The sequence below is a fragment of the Coptis chinensis genome, chromosome 6 (genome assembly GCF_015680905.1).
Source record: "Coptis chinensis isolate HL-2020 chromosome 6, ASM1568090v1, whole genome shotgun sequence".
NCBI classification, from domain to species: Eukaryota; Viridiplantae; Streptophyta; class Magnoliopsida; order Ranunculales; family Ranunculaceae; genus Coptis; species Coptis chinensis.
In genome coordinates, this window is record NC_141461.1 from 65,343,468 (window position 1) to 65,354,589 (window position 11,122).

An 11,122-nucleotide genomic window follows, 5' to 3' on the forward strand; every position below is an offset into this window, starting at 1 on the left:
AACACTATGAAAGGATCGAACGATCACTGATAGTCATATTTAGAAGACAGATAGATGTAATGCACGGTTATGCATGTGATGTTTTTCTATTCAATGTATATAGAGCAATAGAGTATGTTTACATGTGAATCCATAAAGCTTTTTCCATCACAATAAGAGCTAACTATAAAAATCTAGATTTTGTATTCAGATACCATCAGGAAACACAAATGAACTCAAAAGCAAAATTGTATTTGGCACTTGGGACGGTTTCCTTTAGGGCCGAAATGGTAAGCAAACCCTTAAGTATATGTACTTAACTAATTTCATTTATAAACAATACATTGACTTTCTTTGAACTGAATATATACAACATTCTTACATTTCATTTCAGCTCCTAGAACAGAAATTGGAACTGACTCTTATAACAAATACAAGATACGGTGAGTAAAATCACTTCATTCAGGAGCGATGATTAAATTAACTAATCGAGGTGGCTATCTTTGGTTTCCTAAGTTTTGTTCTTTTTTTTTCCCGAGTACAGGAAGATGGGATAGTGCTAAAAATAAATTTTTAAAATTTGTGCTCATTATGAGTGCAGGAATATGTGATAGTACTAAAAGATATGGGTCAGGATGATTATAGAATGTTCATATCATGGAGTAGGATCCTGCCAAGTATGTTTTACCTCTCTAACTTCATAAATGGGTGTGGATGCTTATAGAATGTCCATATCATCATAGAGTACGATCTTGCCAAGTTGCATAATAATATGATGTCCTATATGAGCTATTCTTGGTATTGTATAAGAAAGCTATTATTGAATTTGTATTATGGTGAACATTTCAAAGCGATGGAGCTACAGTTGAACTTGCAATAACTCAACAACCTTTATTCGATACACAACAAATTTTGACTGCAAAGAGATTCACTTAAACATTTTTTGGTTGTAGGAATTTTAATAATTTTGGAGTAAAATATATCGAAGCTTAAAAATTCTTACGAGTGTTCTACTAATAATTGATGGATGATAATTCTTTGGTCCAAAAGAGTGAAGAGTGTTTGTGAATTATTGTTATACTTATTTTTGTGGCACTTTATTAATACCATCAAACTTAACCCTTTCAATAGTAGTGCAATATTGGAAGAACTTTGTGGTACTATTTCTTCATCCGAACTTTGTTTTGTAATATGCTTGCAGAAACATTGAGAATAGCTAAATCTACTATAAGAAATAAAGAAAAAAGTGGAATAAGATGTAATATTTGAACATTTTATTGTAAGTTCAAGGTGTGTCTTAGAAGCTTTAAGTTTGGAAAGGGAATGTTATTTGAAAGACACTTTTTTTTTTTTCATCTATTTGATTATTAGATTGTTCAAATCTGAAAATTAATGGTCATTATTCATTTTACCCACCCAATCTTACGTTAACACTTTGACATGTTCACATTGACGAAAAACATAGAACAACATGATCTTCTATGTTATTCATGTTGGAATTGAATAAGTATATATTTTGTATGTATACAAACAATCACCTAGAAAAAGAGAAAATACTTGGGGGAGTATTCTAAGTAGGTGAACGCATTTTCTTGAAAGAGAAATTTTTTGTATTCATCAATTCATCGTAGAACACGTTCATATGATAAATATTTTCAAGTGGGAGTAGTGTATTCTTTGAGAATATGGAAACAATCAATCTGTTTTAATGATTTGATAGATATTTTAGTTATTTGTACACATTAGTACGTAAGCCGAGCTGTGATGATTTATTGCTAAATCACTATAAATCTAAGAAAACTATTATACAAGCTAGATCGAGTTTAAGATAATTCCATTTGAAAATTACGGATTAATATCCTAAACCACAAAGTGAAGAGGCTATCTCAATTTGATCCCTTAGTTTCCAATTACTTATGCACCATAATCGCTGCTCATTAACGTATTTCAGTTTATTTTCAATAAAAATATATTCTGATTTGAAAATTTGCTGCTAAATCACTATAAATCTAATAAAACTATTATACAAGCTAGATCGAGTTTAAGATAATTTCATTTGAAAATTACAGATTAATATCCTAAACCACAAAGTGAATAGGCTATCTCAATTTGATCCCTTAGTTTCCAAGTATTTATGCACCATAATCATTGCTCATTAGCGTATTTCGGTTAATTTTCAATAAAAATATATTATAATTCGAAAATTTGTGTGAGACATTTTGTAAAGTCTTTTTAGCACACAAAATATTTAATAGATCCAGGGCGTATGCCCGGGTCCAAAATCTAGTTTGAGTCTAAATTGAACATGCAAAAAGCGAGAGGGATTCTAATTCCTTACGTAAATGACTTGGTTTCAAGTCTCCGGAGTTCTTGCCTACTAAATCATTTATGGTGGATCCTACTTGTTATCTTTGTGCCACACAAGATGAAAATCAAGTTCATTTATTTGTTGATTGTCCTTTTGCTACGGCTATGTGGTTTGGACTCAATTTATCACAAGCGACTCGTGCTGCGAGGGCCGCGCGGGTCAGATAATTTTATGAATTGGTTGGCTGATATTTTTGGTTTTTTGGGTAGAACAAACGATGTTGACCGACTCCAAACTCTTTTCCCTATTTCTCTATGGTTACTTTGGTTAGAAAGAAATAAGTTCGGCTTCTAGCAAACTTCATCACCGCCACGTCTTTTGGCGCGAATTCAATAAGCATTGAAATTGTCAAATGAATACACATTTGTCAAATGAATACACATTCGACGGCTAAACTTGCAGTTACTCGTTACGCTCGTCCATTGCTATATGTTGGTTGCCACCGCTTTCAAATTATTTAAAATTAAATGTGGACGGTTTTTCGTATGGCAATCCAGGTCCCTGGTGGTGGTGTACGTGATGCTTTTGGAAATTTTATATTAGGATTTAGTTCTCCTATTTGGAGGGCTTATTCTCTTTATGCCAAGACATTAGCATTGCGAAGGAGCTTGCAAATGGCTATCAAATTATAGCTTGATTATGTCATCTTTGAAATTGATTTGCAATATTTCTATAGTTGCATCAAGAACAATTTGCAACTTTTGCTATGGGAATCCTGTCAATTATAGTGAATATCAAGCACATGTTATTGTTAAAATCTCATATTAAACTTCATTGGACGTACATGGAAGGTAACTTTGTTGCTGATCGTTTTGCTAAGCTTGGGTCTAACCAAATTAGTGATCCTACACGGTGGTCACATCCGATAGTCGAGAGAGAAAATCTACCTTCTAGCTTATTGGATTTGGCCAGTGGTACTACTTCTCTATGGTGTATTAGACCTCCATTGTGTTAATAGTTTACTTTTTAATGACTTAGCTGTTGTTGGTACATTTCATAATATCACTGTAAATAAAATTGCAGTTACCAAAAAAAATAGGGATTAAGGATAAAAGTCACCCCTGAACTTGTTCTTGATTGTCATTTACACCCCCAAACTTTTTTCTAAGTGAAAAAAAATCCTGAAGTTGAAAGTACCAAACGCAATAGTTAGTTTCATAGATGGCGTTAGATATATAGGATGTCATTTGATTTTTTACGTACATGACGTCATCGATCATTTTATTTACCTTGTAATTTATTTCTTAATGTGGCAAGAAATAAATGGATGATGTGGAAATCAATCAGCGAGTCAACTCCAACGGTTACCTGTAATTGGTATAAATTGATCATCTAGCATCTTCAGTAATTCCAACGGTCATAAGAAAAAAACTCTAGCTATCAAATTGTTTGATTTCTATTCTACAAATAATTCAGGTATATGTAATATGTATTGTTATTAATTTTTCCTTCATTATTCGCAAATTCTAATCAATTTCTTTTTGGAATCCATTTCTTTTTTGGCAGAAATGTCACTTGCATCATATCAGTGAATTACAAGATAAATAAAATGATTGATGATGTCATGTAAAAAAGAAAATGACATCATATATATCTAATGCTATCTATGAAACTATCTAATGCTATCTATGAAACTAACTGTTGTGTTTAGTATTTGCAACTTCAGATTTTTTTTCGCTTTGGAAAAAAATTAAGGAGTGTAAGTGACAATCGGGGTCAAGATCAAGGGTGATTTTTGTCCTTAATCCAAAAAAAAGAGTCTACTGAGAGATCATTATGCACTTCCTTGTCTAAGGAGTCAAAACTGTGATATCACTTTCATGGAATTAATCTTGGATTGACTGCAATTAGTTGACGCAGAAAGTTTTGAATAATAATCAGCTTGAAGCGCGTGACCCAAGTTCCATGTGTCATCAGCTAATTGCTTCAACTACACTCATTTGGAAAAGATAATTTTGCGTATTATTCATTTGCTAGGATAATGTTGTCATTCAGCAACATTTATGTTCACGGAACTTTACATTTTTTTGTTTTTTTATAGAAAAAAATCAGCCAAATGACGTTTGCGACCACATCAATCTTTTGAGAGGCTGGGTATAAATATAGGAGACGAATGCTTCACTAAAAATAACAAGAGAGATAGGTTAATGGCAACAGATGAAGTGAAATTAATTGGGTTCCGAGGGGGACATTTTTCTCTTATAGTTGAGTGGGCTCTGAAACTGAAGGGGGTAGAATACGAGTACTTAGATGAAGACCTCGACAACAACAACAAGGGCCCCATGCTACTGCAATACAATCCAGTTCATAAGAAGGTACCTGTACTGGTTCACAATGGCAAACCAGTGGCTGAATCGCTTGTGATTGTCGAATATATTGACGAGACATGGAAGCAGTACCCACTCCTCCCAGAGGATCCTTATGATAGAGCTGTGGCTCGTTTCTGGGCTAAGTATATGGAAGATACGGTAAAGTTTCTAACAGATGTATAATATAGCTAGGGAGCTATACAACTTCACCAAATATTGTAACATGTTTCTTCAGCTGAACTAATACATTTGAAGAAAAATGTGATGTTTTTTGCTAGAGTGGGTGTTGTGATCTTTCATCTTTGATGGTCTTTCTTTTTTATCTTTGCAGTGTAAGACAGCAGCATTCAGTGTATTCTCTACGGTAGGCGAGGCCCAAGAGAATGCTACCAAAGAAGCTAGAGAGATTCTAAAAACTTTTGAAAAGGGTCTCAAGGGTAAATTCTTTGGTGGTGAGACGATCGGGTTTGTCGATGTTGTTACTGGTTGGATTGCTTACTGGATAGGAATGATTGAAGAAATTACTGGGATAAACATCGTGGACAAAGAAACCATGCCTTTGCTCAGTGAATGGTTCCAAAACTTTCTTGATGTTGAAATTGTGAAAGAGAGGTTGCCACCACGAGAAAAATTACTGGAGAAAGGCAAGATCTTCCGAGAGCAACTCGTAGCTGCATCAACTTAAAAGTATTCGTCATTGTTACTCATACAATATAACGTCTCTTTCGATCTCCATCCAAAACCAACACTATCAGTCTGTATTAATCTAGTATATATTTGACAAGAATGTGTAATTTGATCTGTAATCTGTTAGTGATGAATAAGAGTAAGCTTTATATATGGGATTCTTCAATAACCTGTAGGATTTTATCGATATCTCATGCATGATTCCTACGATATATACAATTACGTTATACCATGTCATAAAATAAAATAAAGCGGAAACGAAAGATTGTACCTTGGTCACGGCTTTCAATTTGAAGTTCCAAGCTTTGATCTACGGGGGAGAAGATGTTCTTGGCACACTCAAGATCTTTCTTCTTCTTAACTTTCTTTGGAGTCAAGTTCCAACCACTAGCGAGAAACAACCTTTTTTTAAACAAGAACCAAGAACCGACAATGGCTAGGGAGGATACCACCTATGGAATCTCCACAAATTCCGGGCTTCTACTTTAGAAAATGTTGGAGGGTGCCATTAAAGGAGAGCTTTTTTTCTTGTTGTTCAGATTATTAATATGTGAGAGGTGGGGGTCTATTTATAGAGGTTCCCACCTCCTCAATATGGATAGGATAGATTCTATATACTCATCTAATATCGATAGGATAGAGTCATATACTCATCTAATATCCGATAGGATAGAGTCCTATACTTCATCTAATATCGGATAGGATAGAGTCATATACTCATCTAATATCCGATAGGATAGAAGTCTATACTCATCTAATATCCGATAAGATAGAGTCCTATACTCATCTAATATCGATAGGATAGAGTCCTATACTCGATGGTTTATCCTTATCTTGGTGGGCGTCTATCCAACCTTATCTTACGATTACTTAAAAACTCATCTCTTGCCCTGTGTAGAGTATATGTTACATACAACCTAGTGGCCTAATCGCTAGTTGGTTGTTCGAAAATCAACTCAATTAAACCGTCCAACCTAAGAAGATGATTTTTACTTTTGGGGCCTTTGATTGAGGGATTAGCTTGAACTATCATATCTTGTGGAAAGTTATTTTCAACATCTAATCAATTGCAGAAATCTACAAAGAAATTAAGGTTGAGAGCAAAGAAGAAGAACTTACTACTCTGAATCACGGTGTCCACCTCGATCGGCTTGTTCTTGATAAATCCAGAGGTTCATTAGAAGATGAACTCATGCTCGACTTCGCAGATTCTATGAATATGTTCTTCCTCCCCGCACGTTGTTGAGTTCCATAAAGGCCTCACTTTTACCTAAGCAATTTATTCTCAAGTCTTAACCGCGTTTACTACTCTCAATCTGCTTTCGGTTCAGGTCATAAAGGAGCGGCGGTTGTTAATGGCTTACAAAATGTTAAACTTCTATCCGTCTTCAAAACTACAATAAACTCCTATCGGTTTTCAAAGCATTTATCGATTCAAACTCTTCACAAGTACACAAACCTCCTCATCTATCTCCATATTATCTTTCTCCATCATCTTAAGGATGTCGAGTCTGGTTTGGTTTCGCGACTTGAACAAACACTCTGAGCAAGGACTTATACAGAGGTAAGCTAGCAATGCCCAAACGTCGGAGAACCATAACATACTTATGTGCCTCCTCATATCGCCCACACTCCTCAAAGTACTCTGCAATCGCCATAACAGTTGTAGATGATGGACGCCAATCACAATGATTCAACATAGAAAACCCTTTCATGATGCCTGTGCTACTATAATGCATATGCTAGCCACCCATCTCGTATGAATTTAATCAGATTTCGTCAATAAATACAAAGAAACTGTACACAATCTTATCAACAACTAGCATAGGCATTATAGTAGCACAAGTTTTTCCTCTCTAGTAGCTCCTAAATAACCTTTTCATGCGGTGACTAAGTTTGGCAAATCCTTTCACTTGGATGCTAATTAGGGATGCATGTTTTGTACCCTCTGATCAGCATTTGGACATGGGTAAATTCCCGGACGTTGACTTTAAGATTAGGACACAGTAGCCCGTTGAATGTGGCAGAGAAAATTTATTCCACTTCCGGACGTGGTCCCCACATGAAATACCCATAATACCCTTCCACAATATTTATATATGAAGATATTGTATCTCATATGTACCACATTATATAGTAAGACATTGTATCTCACTTGTACGACATTATGTAGTGCTGTTATTTGTATTTTGATAACCTGAAAATACACGTTTAACTGAACTAAATATGATCATAGTAAGACATTGTATCTCACATTTACGATATTATATGGTGTTGTTAAGACAGTATATCTCACTTGTACGACATTATGTGGTGTTGTTAAGACATTGTATATCACTTGTACGACATTACGTGGTGCTGTTAAAGAAAAGAAAAAAAAGAATGAAACAAACCGTTGGCTTTTTTAATCTTCATTACTGTTGAAGAAATTTATTCTGAAAACGAATATGGAAACAACATAACAAGGAATTAATAAGAGTATTGACGAGAGAGAAGGAAAAAAAAAATAAAAGAGTATAAACGTAACAAAATATTTACTTTTTGTGGGGGCCATGTCCGCAGTTGGAATAAAATTTATCTGCCACATTCAACGGGCTAAACTGTCCTAATTTTATAGTCAACATCGGATTCTGGCATTTACCGCTTGGACATTTACTGTTGTTTGGTTTAGTCACTGTGTACATTGTATATGTTTTACATTTTGGATTTTTAGATTTGTTTTTCAGTCAATAAGTCTGAGCCCTTAATTTTTGGTATTTGTTATTGACAGACCCCATATTGTGTTGGGCAGACTCCAACAAAAAAAAAATATTACAAGTGTGCCATTGGTCCCAAAAAATTGAAATCGAAAACCCCAAGCTTAAACGACCCGGCTAAGCTGTTCATTGTGCAAACCCAACGATGTAGCCACACCATTCGGACTGAGTCCCAAATGACTTGGCCACATCGTTTAAGACTTAGTCCAAACGATGTGGCCACACCGTTTGAGATTTGAACTTTGAAAAAATATAAAGTTCTGTTTTTTGGCGTTTGAGACTTAGTCCAAACGGTGTGGACACACCGGTCAAGAGGCCAAAAAACAGAACTTTATATTTTTTCAAAGTTCAAATCCCAAACGGTGTGGCTAACACCGTTTGGACTAAGTCTCAAACGATAATGGCCAAGCCGTTTTGATTGAGTCCCCAACGATAATGGCCAAAGCGTTTGGGGGATCGAGTCCAACGGCTTGGCCACATCGTTTGAGACTTAGTCCCCAACGATGTGGTCACACCGTTTGAGACTTCGATCAAAGCGGTGTGACCACATCGTTGGGGACTCAGTCCAAACGGTGTGACCACATCGTTGGGTTTGCACAATGAACGACCTAGCCGGGTCGTTTAAGTTTGGGGTTTTCGAATTCAATTTTTTGAGACCAATAACACACTTTTAATATTTGTTTTTTTTTTTTGGATTTTTTAGGACTAATGACACACTTGTAATAATTGTTTTTTTTTGGAGTCTGCCCAACACAATATGGGTCCGTCAGGAATAGGACCCATTAATTTTTTATCCAAGCTATATTAGTTTACGTAAACTTTGTGCCGTTGTTATCTACCAAAAGGCTATTACTATAATCTCTTTCTGAGAAGCTCTTATTCAAATGAAAATTCTGCAGGTAGCTCAAGAGATAGAATCGGAAGCGAAGTTTCAAAATTACTTCATCACTTTATCACTCAGCTGGTAATCATCTTAATATCTTATAAGTTTGTGTACTAAGTTACTAACTTCTTAAATTGTGGCATGTTAGTTCCTTATATATATATATAGCGCTGCTCTTAAAAAGCATACTCGTCATAGAGAGTCATCCACTCATCCTAATAATCTATCTTTTCTGCAAATCTAGATTTTACAACAGAATATAGCATTTCAAATTCATTAGAGCATCCATACCGTCTTCTAACATATAACAACTTTGAAAATTGTCAAATAAAAGATCTTCTGTTGCCAATTTACGTAAATTCAAATAATTGAACTGTTAGAGCATCTCTAGGTGGTAGTTGTAGGGGAGTAATATCCTCATTAAGGAATATTGCACACACGCGAAGCGTAAGCGAACTCAGGATAGCGACCTCCAAGACCGATCTGTGAACAACTCCCTTCATGTAGGTGGTACACTTACGCTCGTTCAAGAATATCTCAAGACGAATAAATGACTGGAGACGGAACGCCTCGGATAAAAACACCACTAGATGTAATCATCACCAAAATCTTACCTTTACATCCTATCACCAGGAAATATGGACTACCGCACCAACTCCCAATCAGCACACAACTCTTACTAAAACCAACCTAACACACATTTATAATCTCCACCCTACATATGTACAAGAGAGTACACGTGTCTCAAGGATCAACACTCCTTTAGGCCTATAAATACCACCTACTTGAACTACGTGAGACCTGATTCTTCTCTCCCCTTAAAATAAAGAGAGGATACATAGGCAGCTCGCTCATTAGCGAACTCGGTCTCTCTAAAACCTAAAACCCATCTTCCTCTCTACTATTGTATGTAAAGGAAAACCAAAACCCGCCTTTACATTGGCGCCGTCTGTGGTCTCGATTACTTGAGAAACCACTTTCACACAACTCAAACACTCAAACACTCAAAACCAGTGATTCTCAATCCCACGAATCATGGCAAGCCTCGAAGCTCAAGTACAAAACCTTGCAAACCAGCTGGGATTAACAAACGAGAGCATTTCCTTGCTCAGGCAAGAGAATGCTACTTTACGAGCACAAGTAGATGCTTATCAACAACAACCAGTCGGTAACGTCGCTGAGAACGGCATCAACGAAGTTAATCAACAGATTAATGAATTATCGCAAAGGATCGGCCAAAGTGCAGTAAGAAAGGATGCGACCCAAATTGTTCAAAAAATGCTCAAGACATACCGCGCGTCTCCGTTCAGTGCCGAGGTCCTCAATAAACCTTCTCCTCAAGATTTTGTCCAGCCACGTTTCCCAATGTACGATGGCAGCACGTGCCCCGGTCAGCAAGTGACTCGCTACATTCAAAGTCTGGCGCTCTACAGTTCACCTGAGTTTGATCACCTCCACTGTCGATTATTTCCAGCCAGTCTCAAGGATGGCGCACTTGATTGGTTCTTCTCACTTGAGTATGATTCTATCAAAACCTTTGAACAACTTACTGATCTGTTTGCCAGTCAATACGTGCACAACAGACGAAAGAAAGCGGATCTTGACTCACTATTCCAGCTATCATTCAGGGAAGATGAAACCATTCGCCAATTCTTAGGACGGTTCAAGGCCGAACTGTTATGTATGGAAAGCGGCCTGAAAGAATCTTTTGCCACACTGGCATTTTCTAACGCTTGTCGAGTGCGTAATACTGACCTCTCCAGATCATTGATGAAAGAACGCCCGAAGCTTATCCGCATGTCGGATTATGCATTTCGGGTAGACAAGTATATTAAATTGCAAGAAAGTTTGAAGCTCCATGGCTTAGCCGAGGATCAGGAGGTGGCAGCGATCTCTGATCACACCCCACGCTAAAAGCGATCCAGGTCACTTGCACCAAAGGCGGTAACCGACCCGGACAATGGCGAGAGAGTTATTTGTCGACATGCTCCCCGGTTACATCTTGGACAAGATCCAGCGAGCCTCATATTTTCGACCAGATGTAAGGCAACCAATAGATCGACCTGACAAGCCCTACTGCGCATTCCACAAAGCAAAATGCCACGAAACTAATGCATGCTGGGGGCTTAAGCACTATCTC

The 11,122-nt window shown here is 36.7% G+C and overlaps 1 protein-coding gene across 1 annotated transcript; it reads left to right on the plus strand.

Moving 5' to 3' along the window:
- Positions 1-4,304: 4,304 nt before the first annotated feature.
- Positions 4,305-5,496, plus strand: LOC147493979 (glutathione transferase GST 23-like). Its single transcript, XM_086568755.1, has 2 exons — positions 4,305-4,815; positions 4,988-5,496. The coding sequence occupies exons 1-2, from the start codon at positions 4,495-4,497 to the stop codon at positions 5,339-5,341; spliced, it is 675 nt and encodes a 224-aa protein (XP_086424881.1). The 5' UTR covers positions 4,305-4,494; the 3' UTR covers positions 5,342-5,496.
- Positions 5,497-11,122: the final 5,626 nt, after the last annotated feature.

Coding starts and splice junctions, on each gene's coding strand:
- LOC147493979 (XM_086568755.1), top strand. CDS start 4,495: ATGGCAACAGATGAAGTGAAATTAATTGGGTTCCGAGGGGGACATTTT. Junction 4,816..4,987: donor CTAAGTATATGGAAGATACG/GTAAAGTTTCTA, acceptor TTATCTTTGCAG/TGTAAGACAGCAGCATTCAG.